The 14617-nt window shown below is 30.5% G+C and overlaps 1 protein-coding gene and 2 long non-coding RNA genes across 6 annotated transcripts; 2 read left to right on the top strand and 1 right to left on the bottom strand.

The window, feature by feature from the left end:
• The first annotated feature begins 394 nt into the window (after positions 1–394).
• On the top strand, positions 395–3539 carry LOC116416624. Of its 4 annotated transcripts, none has more exons than XR_004226965.1 (7): positions 395–925; positions 998–1029; positions 1202–1392; positions 2119–2315; positions 2400–2564; positions 2637–3197; positions 3281–3539. It is a non-coding gene; the product is annotated as an uncharacterized LOC116416624 (long non-coding RNA). The 4 variants fall into 4 exon arrangements; XR_004226966.1 differs by lacking the exon at positions 998–1029 and having other exon boundaries at positions 396–925; positions 2637–2761; positions 2860–3197; XR_004226964.1 differs by lacking the exon at positions 998–1029 and having other exon boundaries at positions 1180–1392.
• Positions 3540–3846: 307 nt separating this feature from the next.
• Positions 3847–5980, bottom strand: LOC116416622. Its single transcript, XM_031925589.2, has 4 exons — positions 5640–5980; positions 5032–5193; positions 4315–4950; positions 3847–4217 (listed from the first exon to the last, which is right to left on the bottom strand). The coding sequence occupies exons 1-4, from the start codon at positions 5695–5697 to the stop codon at positions 3991–3993; spliced, it is 1083 nt and encodes a 360-aa protein (XP_031781449.1). The 5' UTR covers positions 5698–5980; the 3' UTR covers positions 3847–3990.
• A 296-nt stretch (positions 5981–6276) lies between these two features.
• LOC116416623 lies at positions 6277–7933 on the top strand. Its single transcript, XR_004226962.2, has 3 exons — positions 6277–6543; positions 6811–6982; positions 7118–7933. It is a non-coding gene; the product is annotated as an uncharacterized LOC116416623 (long non-coding RNA).
• The last annotated feature ends 6684 nt before the right edge of the window (positions 7934–14617 follow it).

Below are 14617 nucleotides of genomic sequence, written 5' to 3'. Positions count from 1 at the left end.
GACTTCCAATACAAATCAGAAATTTTTAATCGCCAAACTGTTTTCATTGGACTAAGATATCTACCATCAACATAAATTGTAATTTCGTCGTTTTTTTTTTATTACAATCATCATTTTGAGATTTTAAAATTCTGACAAATGCTCTGTCACTACCTTTGTGAATATACTTATAGATATATTTTATACTCTGAATAGATGCACAAAATTCAACATTTATGTGGCATTTGTATTTCATTAACAAAAATTCATTGTATGGTACAACCATTGAATTATTAACTGGAATTTCTTCCTTATTTTTAGTTCTATAAATATGATTTTCAGAACTATTATCTGTTCTTTTATATTGAGGATAACCATCTTGTTTTATCAAGGGGCGCGACAGCGCCACGATGGCAAGTATAAGTAACTAACAGTACGTACGCGTCTTCGGGCGCTGCATGGCGGCCCTTATATACTTTGATATTGCTACTTCTTCAACTCCTGTTCGTTTATTAAAGCGGATTTTTAACCTTACATGTGGCTTAGAAGTACTTATGCAAAAGTTTTTTATCTTATCTTTCACATAAAAAAAGATTTATATTCCAACAGTCTTTCTACAATGAGTTATAAATAAATGAAATTTGCGAGTTTATTTTCGCTTCGCTTGCTGCGGTCTTCGTCTCCCGATATTTTTCAGCCTTCCGGTCACGTGACTTCCGCTTATAAAGTAAGGCTAGGTATACGTATACGTACGATATATACATCACTATGTAGTCATCAGAGAAGAGAGAACCGGTCTTCTGCTATTTAAAATTTTTTTTAATATAAACAAATCTATGTTGAATCAATCAATTATAATTTGTGAGTGAAAAAGTTAATACTTTTAACCAAGATACTATACTAGCATCACAATTACCACTTTTGGAGTGCGATTTGCTGCATGGAGGTAGTTTACTCATTATGATGTTGGTTATATGTATATTAAGCATGGTTAGTGATACATAATTTAACATCACAGTTACTACTTGGAGTGCGAACTGCTTCATGGAGGTAGTTACTTATTATGTTGGTTATGTACATTAAGCACTGTCAGTAATATATATATATATAAGCAGAAAAGATATTGTGAAAGTTTATATTACTTAATTGATTATGGTGGTATAAAAAGAAACTGTTCCATCTTAAATCCAACAATAACAGTAATAGACTGCTTGGCCTCAAGTTTCAGTGCGACAAACTCCATCATTTTCAGCAGTCAATCAAATTAACGGGTTAAATGAGAATGGTGACTGGTTAAGAGGCATCATCGTAAGAACAATAACTGGCTGTTTTACTATGCTCTCAACTATGCTGCTGTTGCTACTGGCTTTACTTTTCCACACATTTGGTTTAATCAAATAGGGCAAGGACAAGGTATTATGATTTTAATACAAACCTAACAAAAAATTGTTGTATTCTCAAACTGTGGGAAACTGTTTTCAATTTTGGTTTTATCTTTTTTAAGGCGTATAATATGAATTTGATATGATTCTGCAGTAACAGACCCAGATTGAACATAGTTTTTCCATTGAACATTCGCATACAAGCCTTGGACGCAATCTGAGCCATTTACGGCAGAATTACCCATATATATGATATGAGTTTACAACAGTAATAAATATGTTTTTTTATATTTTTTGAGGAGTATAATCTAAATTTTATGATTTCTGTGCTCAAATATTATCAGGTGTTTTGTTATTTAACAATTTAATAAAAATAAATCTTAGAATTTTGAAGCTTGAAAACAATCAAATTTGAATTCTGTGCCTCAAAATGCATGCATCAAAGAACGTTTGGTCACCGTGGTGACTTCCTAGTCAAAAATTATTAAAAAGTTCATTTTTACACGAGCTCAGCATACATTCTAAATGTTTTGCATATTGAGGAATGAAGTGTACACAATAAAAGCCGCTGTTCATTCAAAGATATGACTTTTTAATTACAGAATATTGTATTGTTTTTTAGTAATAATAACTTGTTCATGTTAGTATAGAAGATGGAAAAAATATCAGTTTTAGCTTTTTTGTTTAATTTTACTAAAATTTAATGATAATCTTAGTCATAATTTGTGTGTAAATCCTTTTGTATTCTTATTTTAAGGTTCATAGACGAGACAGCATCCATAAAGTAGATACGGAGGATAATGATAACCAGTCAATAAGAGTCACAAGAGGTCTACAAGAGGACATTTGTAAACATTGGTAAACCATATAACAGTTGTGCACTTGCAGCAGCAGGATCATATTTTTCTCAGTTTAATCACTTCATCTTACATACTATGTATCTTAATTCTTACGGTAGTTATTGTTTTTAATTTATTCTATTAGGATATTTATTTTTATTTTCTTTAGGTTCACTGAATTATTTCATTTTATTTCTAGGTTAATTTATCAACAGCATACATTGTCAAAATCCAAGAGAGTTCGTTCTCCAGTGCTTAGTTCTTCATTTCAAACTTTTAATTTCAAAAAGGTTGCTGCTTAACGTGCTACTACATAAGCCTGATAAATTCATGCTGGTAGCAATTTTTCCTATAGAAAATTTAGGTGTGGAACTGTGATGTACTACCTATCTACTACTGGAAGTAGTGCAAACTTTTATCTGAATCGTAATTTCAGTACTGGGAACAAATTGAAAGTTTTAATTCAAAGTGCTAAAACTTTTGGAATCAGCTGGACTGCAAAAAATTCTACAGAATAAGATCAATTTGAGGATAAGAAGGAGCCAAATATTCCATTACAAGGTTGGTTTTTGCATAGATTTTTCTTGGATAAACTAGTGAACGAATCACAATAGTTATCGATTGCTTTATAATTGGTATCATCTTATAACTATTCAAAGTGACATCGGATCTTAAGTCTGTATGGAAACATTTAACCTACAAAATTTATAGGACTTCAATATTTTTTACCAGCAAAAGGAAGTCTTTAGCAAGGAGTTATCATTGTAAACTTATCCAGACAAAAAAATTGACAATTATGTACAACTATTATTACTTGAATTTGAAACTCTCTACCCTTCTGATGCTGTACCTTCCAGGCGCCTTAAAACTAGTAAAGCTACTGATATCATTGTGTGTGCATTCTCAAATATCTTGAGAAACTTGGATCAAGCTAACCAGTGTTTTTGAGTAAGCTCGAGATCCTTACAAAATTAAGTCAATGCCAAAATATTACAAAGTAAGCTGCATTTTATTTTATTTTATAATCGTTATTTTATTGAGTATAAAAAGTGTTACATAACAAACATTCCTTTTTTGCAGCTATCAGGAATGAAAATAAAAACTCAATTCAAGAATGAACATATGGATTTATTCAAAGTATGAGGATGCTATACATAAAATATAAGAATAATATAAAATAATTCAAGAAGTCAGCGAGAGCTGTTATAAACTATCAGCATTTAATAAAATTAAAAGTTGAATCTGTTAATGAATTATATTCCGTACAAATAGCAAAATTATCAATTAATTTATATGAAAAATTTCTTTGTAAATAAAATAAAAATTTGAAATGATATAATCGCATTGTATTTTTACTCATCTACTTATTTTTGGCAAATGGCTACAACTTTATAGTTTCTCAAGTTAAAATACAAAATTCAAATCTAAATCATAAAACATCTACGATTTTGCTGTTTAGAGAGATCATAAAGAATTTTTAACATATTAATATATTAATACATGAAATGATATCCAAATATAACTTTTTGAGAACTAAATTCATCATTTTTACTGATTTTATTTTTTTTCTCTAATGTACGCAGGCTGTTACATCAAAATTTATTATTTTTAGTATTGATTAGCATAAATTAATAAATAAAGTATTAACTATAATTTTCAAGTATTATTTTATAATAAAGTAAAAGATTAAATATAATGACATTTAATAGCCATGCATTTAGTCACACCTTTTTATTGAAATAATTTAGACTTCTTTAAATGCATGCATATTTTCTGAACTAATTTTTATTTTATTTTTCTTCTTCTTGTTCGTAATCTTCTTCTTCTGCTTCAGCCAACTCTCTCTCTCTCAACTCCCTTTCTCCTTCGAGCCTTGCCCTTGTGCGGTTGGTGCTTTCTTCTACCATGTTAAGAAATAGTTCTGCCACGTTTTTTAATCCTTGTTGATAAGGATTGAGTGGAATTTTTTTTCTTAGTTTACGACCACCCCTAACTCCTCGTTTTCCACGTTTCATACCTACAATTATAATGAACATAATAAGTCATTAACAATTCAAAAAAAAAATTATTCTGTAAATATGGGTTAATATTTTGGTATTAAAAATTTTACAAACCATTTTGAGCTTGGTTTCTAAGAGGCAACTCTTCTCTAGCGTTTCCTTGCACTGGGCTTCCCTGATGATCTGCTTCATCCTGTTGTCTTCCTCCAGCGTTTCTTCCTTGTCTTTCAACACCATTATTGTTAAGGTTCTGTAGAGGTCTTCGTTCACCAGCAGCAGCTCTCTGGGGCTGTAATGGTCTTTGTCCAGCAAAGCAATTACGTTGACCCTGCATAGGCCTTCGGGCACCAGCAGCAGCTCTCTGGTGCTGTAATGGTCTCTGATTTCCAGCGATGCCATTTTGCTGACCCTGAATACGTCTTCGGGCACCATTAGCAGCACCTTGGCCCACTATCAATGGTTCCTGTTCAGCGACATCATTGCGCTGGGCCTGCAAAGGGCCTTGAGCTCCATCAGCAGCACCCGGGCCTACTAGCAGTGGACCTTGGCCACCAATGCCATTGCGCTGAGCCTGTAAATGTCCTTGAGCTTCATCAGCGACACCCTGGCCTAGAAATGGTCCCTGTCCAGCTATGCCATTTTGCTGATTCTGCAGAGGTTCTTGTGCATTACCAGCAGCACCTATGCCTAAGAATGGTCTGTGTCCAGCAATTCCATTGTACTGACCATGCAGAGGTCCTTGTAGAATAACTGACATAAATTAAAAATAGAATAGAATAATATAAATTATAGCAAATCAACATAGTTAATAAATTGCAAAGTGTGACTTACAACGATCTGGAGGGTTTTCTATCAACTCCTCCATTTCTCTCATTTCTACGTCTAAATCAGCATCAGGACGATCTTGCTGGTTGCCATTTAAGCTATCATTATCCACTTTGAAGTCGGAATCATCAAGAAATTCTTCTTGATTACCATTCAAGTTTTCATTTTCTGTAAATTTAGATATCTTTTTTATTCTTTTTGAATGATTTATAATTTAATTTAATATTAAAAAACGATCATCTAAAGGCTCTTTTTGCGTATGCGAAGAAACGACGGAAAATCAAGTTCAGAGTTCCCCAAAGGATTATTATTTAAATGTTTATGTTCACGTAAAAAAAAATAACTCATGTAACTGTAACACCGCCCTTGAGAAACACCGAACTTGGTTTTCCCTTTATTTTACAGATTTTCTTGTACGATTTTGCGAACGCGAAAAAGGGCTTTAGACAGTCTGATCAAAAAACCATTGTTTTGATTGCAATAAAATGAAGAATCGCAATAAAGAAATTACAGAAAAATTGCAACTGGACAAGATTTTACACTTTTTTAAGAATACGTGCGTGCGTTTACTTTGAAATTGTTACTAATACTTTTATAAAAGGACCTTTTCTTACCTTCATTCCTAATTTTCAAATCAGCCATGTTATTCAATAGGCCTTGCCTTTCGCTCATTTTTCAAGAAGAAAACAAGAAGCTTCACAAATCTCTCAGTGCCGATATATGTGCACGTCCGAATCTTTTTTTGAAATAACGGCCGGATAGAGACAAAGGACAATGCGGGAGATCATCACGTGCGCTAGGTTGCCGGCTGCCGCGCCGATTTTATTACTATAAGGAGCAATCAGCGCCACGCGTGGTCAAAATTTGAATCATAGTTCCGCGTTCCGAGTTCCGGCCGTCGGACTTTCCCCCATGTACAATGCATGTGACGCAAGACACCGTCTATTCGGACCTCCGAGCTCCGCTTGAGGGCACTGTTGGGTTACTCTACAGTTTGTACTTGCAATAGTACCAATTTTCTTCAACAGATAGTTTAAAATAAACTGCTCAGAACTCAAAACTTAACCTACAAATATTGAATTTGAATATCAGTTTGTTTAATACCCCTCTAACATTCACATATTTGTTTATATTTACTTGAATGTTTGATATAATCATGATGTACAAATAAAAGAGTAGAAAAAAGAAGTCGCACGAATTTTGAACAAGGAACAATATTTTATTTATCAGATAAGTTAAAACTTTATAATACCTTTTTATTGATTATTATTATTGAACTGTAATACTTTGTGTCATTTTTATTGGTATTTTTTTTAGGATTGTAATAGGATATTCTAAAAGGTAATAAGTAATCAAATTCAATGACATAAATGCTGTATGCATTTTATAAATCAAAACGACAATTATTCAACAGCTGATAAATGTGTTCATGCGCAACTAAGTAATACAAAAAAATATAATTTGCATGGTGTTGTAACTACTGCGAGTCAAGTGGATAAGTTGACCTTGTTAGTTAAGGTAAAAACAATAATATTTGCATCATAACAAAGAGAAGCATATACATTTTTTATTCGCACACAAAAAATGATCTGTAAGGCTTATTGAGAATCAAATCATACAAGTATTTTTTCTTTCTTTTTTATGCATCGTGTATTTCATTTTATGTGTTTCATTATCGTTCAACAAGTTTATAAATTGTCACAATCATATTCAATTACTGTTTTCATCTTAACGTGCATGCATTTTTATGATAAATTCTAATTTTTATTTTTAAATTTGTTACAGTTGCTGGCAATAGTGAATAAAATACTGTTGGAGATTGTTGGAAAACTGATCAGTGATGCGTGTCTCATGCACTAACTTTGGATGAACTCTACAAAAATTGTATACGTTACTCATGATACTAGAATTTTTGTCAATGGAGATAGACGTTAATCTATTTTATAGTATTGTTGGGGTAAGGAAATAATGTCATGATTAAGAATGTTAAGCTTGAATAATCATAAAATAAATATTTATAATAATACTTATAAACAAAAATTCTTATATCTCACAACGATAATTTAAAATGTATATATTATTTTTCAAATAGATCACTCAGATGCGCCCTTCCCAGTGCTCGGATAATGACTGGATCAAATAAGAACAGGCTTTATTTGGTTGACGAATGAAGTAGAGAAGATTTTTTAAGTGAAGGGAACATTTGTATAATAATTCTTTATTAATTTTCCTATACTTATGTCGAAGAAGTTATAATAATAAGTGACAATAGTTTTGGTTATTTTTATAAATTGAGGAAATGATTTCAAAAGTGAATAATTTGAACAAACATCTTGCTGTAACTATATACAAGTTAATATAACAATTAATTTAAAATAATGTAACAATATATGAATTAAAACTTTTTCTGATTTTTTATTTAAACATTTATTTGTGTACCATTCTTTTCATACGCACTGTAGCCTACTTAAGTGGACTATATTTTTTAGATGATGTTTTTTTTTATTTTCTCCTTACTCCATCATTTTTGTAGATACATAATATATATATATCTTTACATATATTTTATTATATACATATATCTTTTCCATCGGTAGACATCATTTTAGAAAAGGTGCATCAGGTATTATTATTTTATTGATTTTTTATTTTAAAAAACTGATCTTACACAAATCATATATGTATCGTACGTAAATTTTAACTGGATTATTTTTAGATTTAATAGTCTTTTTTGTCTGCCTGTGTTTCTTAAAATGAGTATATATGAATTAAAAATTATAATATAATTCTGCACACATTACACATTACTTAGCTATCAATAAATATGTATACTAGTCTTCTCCGTCTGTCTGTGTTTTTTAAAATAAGTAGATAATGAAGTTGTTTAATTTACACTACAGTTGTAATCTATTTGAATTTGGCGCTCCCCTAGCAGATGGCGCGCGTGCAACCTTTGTTTGCGGATCGCGGATAATCAGCTAATACATACAGGTATATATATAGTCGAATCTGGTGGATATACCTGAACGTAAAACTAAAATCGGCATGTTATTTTAATGGTGCCTATCGCTAGGTGCGGATCTCTTTGTTTCCAGAATCCTCCTCAACAAAAAATCGTGAGAAAACTCCTGTGCATGTGTGAAGAAGGATATTTCTTAGTATCAAAGTAAGTAATTATTATATAATTATTATAAGTCTAGTTTCTTTTTATTTTTTGAAAATTGTATATAAGCAGATTATGTGCTTTGCTAGAAAATTGAGGCTTATTATAAGTGCCCAAGTGTTAATTTTTCTGCTGGGTTGCTCGGTGGGATGATGGGCAGTATATATATCTCAATCAATTATTTCTAATTTCGAAAAAAACAAATTTGGTGCAGGTAGAACAACAATATGTTGAGGTTAGAATTTAAGATACGGACTAGAGTTTTGGAAAATCACCAACCATTCAAATAATAAGCATAACTTTTTGTTGTAATCTTGATGAGTATAATATATACATCATATACATGTATAATGTACTGTATATAATATCTTTACCTGTTATAATCCAATACTACCTATTTGACGCATATCAATTTGCCAGCTCCATAAATTACATTTTAACGTTAACCTCTGCTAATTCATCCATATATTTATTTATTTTATTAGAAAATAACAATAATCTACACGATAGTCGTACATTATCATTTTATAATTTAATAAATAAAGATTGATCACTAGGACCAGTTAAAAACATGAAACATACTGGTAGATTATAAGTACATACATTTTGTAAATATTGTGGATTAGGGTTACTTTCGAATGAAGAAAATTGACATTGATAAATTCGAATGGATATATTATCTGTGATCATTAGTTAAATGTTGTTTATTGACATACCTGTAGAAATACTGTAAAGATCGGGTAGTGGACTATAACAGCCTAACCACCTTAAATTATAAAAGTAATGTATATGTATATTATATATATACTAAATTATTTAAAAAATATATATTATCAACTATTGAATATACTCAGGTACACTTTAAAAAACTTAAAATTTTTATAAATGCCATTTACCAGGTAAAACATGACTTCAAAGGCAAAAATTCATAATTTTCATTTTTTAACTCACCGCATACTTTAATTCTGGGCATCGAAGAACACTAAAACTTTGCAGATAGGCATGAAATATATACATAATTCTGGTCCGAGTGTGGGAATTTGCAAATAAGTTCATTTTTAAAAAGTTATCTACACTTTAAACAAAATATTTGTCATTTTTAACATTTTCTTTAAATTATAGATAACAGAATTATGTGTGTTTCAAGCCTGTTTGTAAAGTCTTAGGGCTCTTCGATCCCAGAATTGAAATAAAAATAAAATAATACAAATTTAAAGTTTTTTTAAGTGTACCTGAGTATATTCAATAGTTTAATATATATTTATTAAATAATTTAACATATATACAAAAATAAATATCATTTTTTATTTTATAATTTATGGTTAGCTTTCCTTAAAGAATATGTACATGTACAATAGGGTGTCCCTTATTTACCAAACCGCCTCTAGCGAAGAGCGCCGGCTCAGATCAAAAGTTTGTCATAAAAAAATGTTTTCAATTTTTTTGAAATTTTTTTTGGCCCTTCTAACAGGTGCCTCTACGAGTCCTACTTTCCCTTGAAAAAAAAAAACTTTTAAGTTTGAAAAATCCATATTACCAGGATTATAGTCGCTAGAGGTAGTTTTCTAAATAAGGGACACCATAATGTACAATGTAATTTATCATGAACTGTTTAATTAAAAAATATTTTGTCTTAGGAACATTATAAATTATGTATTTCTTTCGTATAAAGTAGTATGTCTTATTTCATTACATCATTCATAAAACTTTTACAGGAATACTTTGGATCGAAATAAACGGAAGATATCATTTGAGAGAAAGTAAGCTACTTTTTTTTTAATTTTCGCTCATAAATCCTTCAAATAATCAATTGAATAATTTGTCACTACTGATATATAATTTATTTTTTCAGGGTTTGGATCGCCATCAAGTCTCTACCATAATCATTTTGGTAACTACGTGCATCCCAAACTTGGCAGCTTCGCGCGCCCCTAATTTGGCAGCTTCGTGCGCCTCTGATTTGGCAGCTTCGTGCGCCTCTAAGTTGGCAGCTTCGTGCGCCCCTACGGTGCAGCTTCGTGCGCCCCTAAGTTGGCAGCTTCGTGCGCCCCTACATTGGCAGCTTCGTGCCCCTATACGTTGGCAGCTTCGTGTGCCCATTTTTAGTTTTGTATGTTCTAAAATTTTAATAAATTTCTGTGTTTTTTATTATTTGAAATGGAAAACAAAAAAAATATTTGTTCTTGAAAATGATGAATGTCAAGAATTCTTGATGGATCTCGGTTACAGGATACACATATTGATAAATTTCATAGCATGCTGTCTAATGAGACTATTTTTGAACCACGTTCTACGTTGTATCTTACAAATGTAATGCTTGATCCTAATTCGAGCCGTATAAAACCTATATCACGAAACGTTCTCCATGTCCAAATATTACATAGCTGTGATGATTTGTGTAATAAATGTATTAATGGTCATTGGATTTGTTGTTACTATGATACCAAATCTATTTTATATATGATTCTTTAAATAAAAAGTATTTGCACGAGTGCAATCAAATATTTTTAAGAAAGTTATTTCCATATTTTGACCAAATTCCTATTTATTATCCTACAGTGCAGAATCAACCAAATTCTGATGATTGCGGTGTTTATGCAATAGCATTTGCAACGTCGTTGGTTTTCCAAAAAAATCCTGCTAAAATTTGTTATGATTCTCTCAAATTACGTAAACATCTTTATGAAATGTTTGAAAATAATCACATTACCCATTTCCCTATAATTTTTGACAATAACAAGCATATAAGTTCACACCTTTTTTGAAAGACAAGCAAATAAAACTTCTTTATTAAAATCTCTTAGCACAAAAGCTGGTCAAGTGCAGAGCACGGTACTACAAAATAACACGTTTCAGAACAAATATTGTTCAGTAATGACTAAAGTTCGTCCTAATATATCTAATGATTGTGTTCATGTGTTGGGCTACTAATAATGATAGCGTATCTTGTTATGCAAACTCATCTTTACAAAGCTTATTGCACTGTAAACCTATAAGACTGAGATTCAATGAAACTTTAGATTTAACAGGGATTAATGTTTTTTTCAAAATTATATCAGAAAAGAGATTGTTGATGTTTTTGCTCTTAGAGCATATACTCATAAGCAGTATACCATTAGAGCTCAACAGGATGTTGCTGAATTTATTATGCATCTGTGTGAGAAATCTATTATTTTACATGATCTATTGAATCATAAATTGAATACTGTTCTAAAATGTCCCGATTGCAATGAAACTAATTTTTTAAAACCTACTCTAAACTATATATTTCCTTTGGCACTTCCACAAAATGAGGAGATATTAAGTTTACAGGACCTCGTGAATATAATGTAGGAAGTTGGAATGTTACAGACATTACTTGTAACAATGGATGTCAACATAAAAAATTGAGAAGACGGATTGACTACAGATAATGAGCTTTTAATTTTGCAACTGAACTTATTTAAAATTAACGAGAACGGTGAGCCATCAAAATATACTATTTAAAAATTAAAAATGTGCCAGATGAAACAGTTTCAATAAATAATAATTATTTCAAAGTTATAAGTGTTATATTTCATCATGGCGACAGCCTTTACCATGGTCATTACACAAATATGCTACGTGACAAAAATAAATGGTTAAAAGTGAGTGATTCAGAACTGAAGCAATTCTTATGGCCTTTGTATGCCAAAGATGTATATTTATTGTTTTTAGAAAATAGAGGAACCGTCCATTAATGTAGTGCCAATTATTAAAGCTGAAAACAACATGAACGGCACATTGACAATTTCTCTAAATCTATATTTTCACTGTTAATAACAACATAATGATACAAACGTAGGTAGGCTCGGTACATAATAACTCACATATTAATGAAAACAGTTGTATGCAATTATAATAAAATATGCAGTACACAGAAAAATGGTTCAAGATAACCCAATTTCACCAAAAAGTTGGACTAACAGAGAAAGCATTCTTCAAAATCAAATTCATTTTTTAACAACTGCAGTTTAAGACACTCCTTACCTGCTAATCAATCAAACATTAATTTTTCATCTGACTGTAACAGTTATAATGAAAAAAAAAGTCAATATCTACTGTTTATTTGGATTTAAATTCCAAAAAATATTGAAGTGACGTTAATTATGAACCACCATTTTTAGAGTCTATTTCAAAAGATAACGGGCTTTCAAAAAAACGTAATCATTATAAGCAAGCAAAGAAAACAAGTCAAAAAACAACAAAGCTTACTATGAATTTAAGAAAATAATATCCGACAGAAATCAAAATCTCCTTCTGCTGTTTCACAACTTCTTCGTCAGTTTGATATTGACAGAGCTGAGAAATTATCAAGAAAACGTAAGTATTATCAAGAAAATAAAGAAGAAATTTTGAAAAAGCGAAGATTACATTATCACTTAAATAAAGAGAAACGATTAGCTAGCGTGAAAAACTATTACGAATCGAATAAGAACAAAATTTTGATTAGAAATAAAACCAAGAGACACGAAATTAGCTTAAAACGAAGCGTAGTTGCAAATAAAACTAGTATAGCTAAAAAAATAGCAAAGAAATACAAATCTATCATGATAAAGCAGTCTACTAAAAATTTAATACAAACAAAAGAAAAATATATTCAAAATGTTATGCAAAAATTAGATTGTACATCTGTATTAGATCGTAGGATAGAAGCTGATAAATTGGTCATGTCTGCTTTTTATGTTCGAGATAATCATATTTCAAAAGTAAAAAAGAATTGCTTAATGTTAAGGAAAAAATTGAAGTTTCCTTAACTAGACTAGGTGGTGAACCAATAATAGATGACGAAAACTGTTCTTATGCACTTACTGCTTTATGTGGTTTACCTAAACATACTTCTTCTTCGGAAGGATATTTTGGAGAATCAACATACGATTTCACGAGTGGAAAAATTAATGATAAAATAGAAACACATATTATTGTGAACGAACAAGGACAAACAATGAAATATTTTACCGACTATTGAATCAAATATTAAAAGTAAAATTTGGCAATGTAATGATTATTGTAAAAAAGTTGATCCGGATGTATTGAATGAACTTAACAATTTATTTCAAAATTTAATCGATGTTACATATATCAATGCTTACAATTTTTTGAAAACAATTGATAATTGTTCAGCACAATCTCATAATTCAGAGAAAAAAAGGCCATCCGATTATTGTTATAGTAAACCTTTGTCATGCACATCAAAAATTTTAAAATTAAACATTTTATCCGTCCATTATCCAAAACTCCGCACTATCAAACGATTTTTATATAAAATAATTGATAATTACAAACAAATTGAAAAAATCGAAAGTGCTTTGAATAATATTGATATCGAGGAATTGAAAAATATTGCATTAAATGCTGAACAAGCAGCAATATTGATTAATAGCACTAAGTATGAAATTTGCTTAAACGAAACTCAAATAAAAGACAAATATAGCGAGGGAATAAAAGCGTACACAAAAATAGATATGGATCCACCTAAAATTCCTTGCGTTTCTTGTGAAAAGCTTTGTTGTGAGCGCAGTATAGAATCTGTTGATAAATATTTCGATAAAACGAATTTGGTGGAAGAATTGCTCGATGTTAATATTCCTGAAAAACTAAATTACTGGAAAAGATTAAAAGAATTATACAATTCCCCAAATTTCAATAATGAATTTATTTGTAAAAGCTGTAGTGGTAAGTTAAAAAAAATATACATTACCATCTACATGTGTTTAAATGAACTTTATGTTAAAGAAATCCCTGATGAAATCAAAACTTTAAATACTTATGAAAAAATGTTGATACAACGAGCCAAAGCTTTCCAAACAGTTGTTAAAATGGGTACCGTGATGAAGAAAAATTTACCTAATTATTGCAAAATTGATAAAGTGACAGGTCGAACTTTTCATTTACCGTTACTTTAGAGGAAACTTTGAAAAAAATTTGTCCAGATACCGATCCTCTAAACATTAATCATGAAATGTTTATTTTAATACGAGGTAATCCGACAAAGGGAAAAATTATTTGGGAAGATTATGTCGATGTTAAGAAAATTTGGCATGCTTTGCATTGGTTAAAACGTTGGAATCCTTTGTATTTTAATATACAGATACCGTCTTGTCCTGAACAAATTAAAGACATTCTTGAAAATCTTAATTTACAGTATGAAGATTTGGCTGCAGATAATGAAAATGATAATACACAAAATAATGTGCATTGAGCACGATACTGAAAATAACAATATAGCTAATCAAAATGGTGACAAAATTGATCAGGAAACAAACATAAATGAAAAACCGCAAATAGCTGCATTACTAAACAGAAGTTTCAGTCAGATCCATATTATGAACAGTATACTATTTATCCATTACATACAAAAAGAATTAATGAAACTGATTCAAAATTATATCAGATGCTCCAGATATATGC

Source organism: Nasonia vitripennis (assembly GCF_009193385.2).
Source record: "Nasonia vitripennis strain AsymCx chromosome 3 unlocalized genomic scaffold, Nvit_psr_1.1 chr3_random0002, whole genome shotgun sequence".
NCBI classification, from domain to species: Eukaryota; Metazoa; Arthropoda; class Insecta; order Hymenoptera; family Pteromalidae; genus Nasonia; species Nasonia vitripennis.
This window is presented reverse-complemented; position numbering and strand designations above follow the sequence as displayed.

Excerpts from the sequence above, each read along its gene's own strand:
- LOC116416622 (XM_031925589.2), bottom strand. The coding sequence starts at position 5,697 with ATGAGCGAAAGGCAAGGCCTATTGAATAACATGGCTGATTTGAAAATT. Across the intron at positions 5,194-5,639 it reads TTTGAAAATTAGGAATGAAG|AAAATGAAAACTTGAATGGT; the intron begins GTAAGAAAAGGT and ends CTAAATTTACAG. Across the intron at positions 4,951-5,031 it reads AGAAAACCCTCCAGATCGTT|TTATTCTACAAGGACCTCTG; the intron begins GTAAGTCACACT and ends AATTTATGTCAG.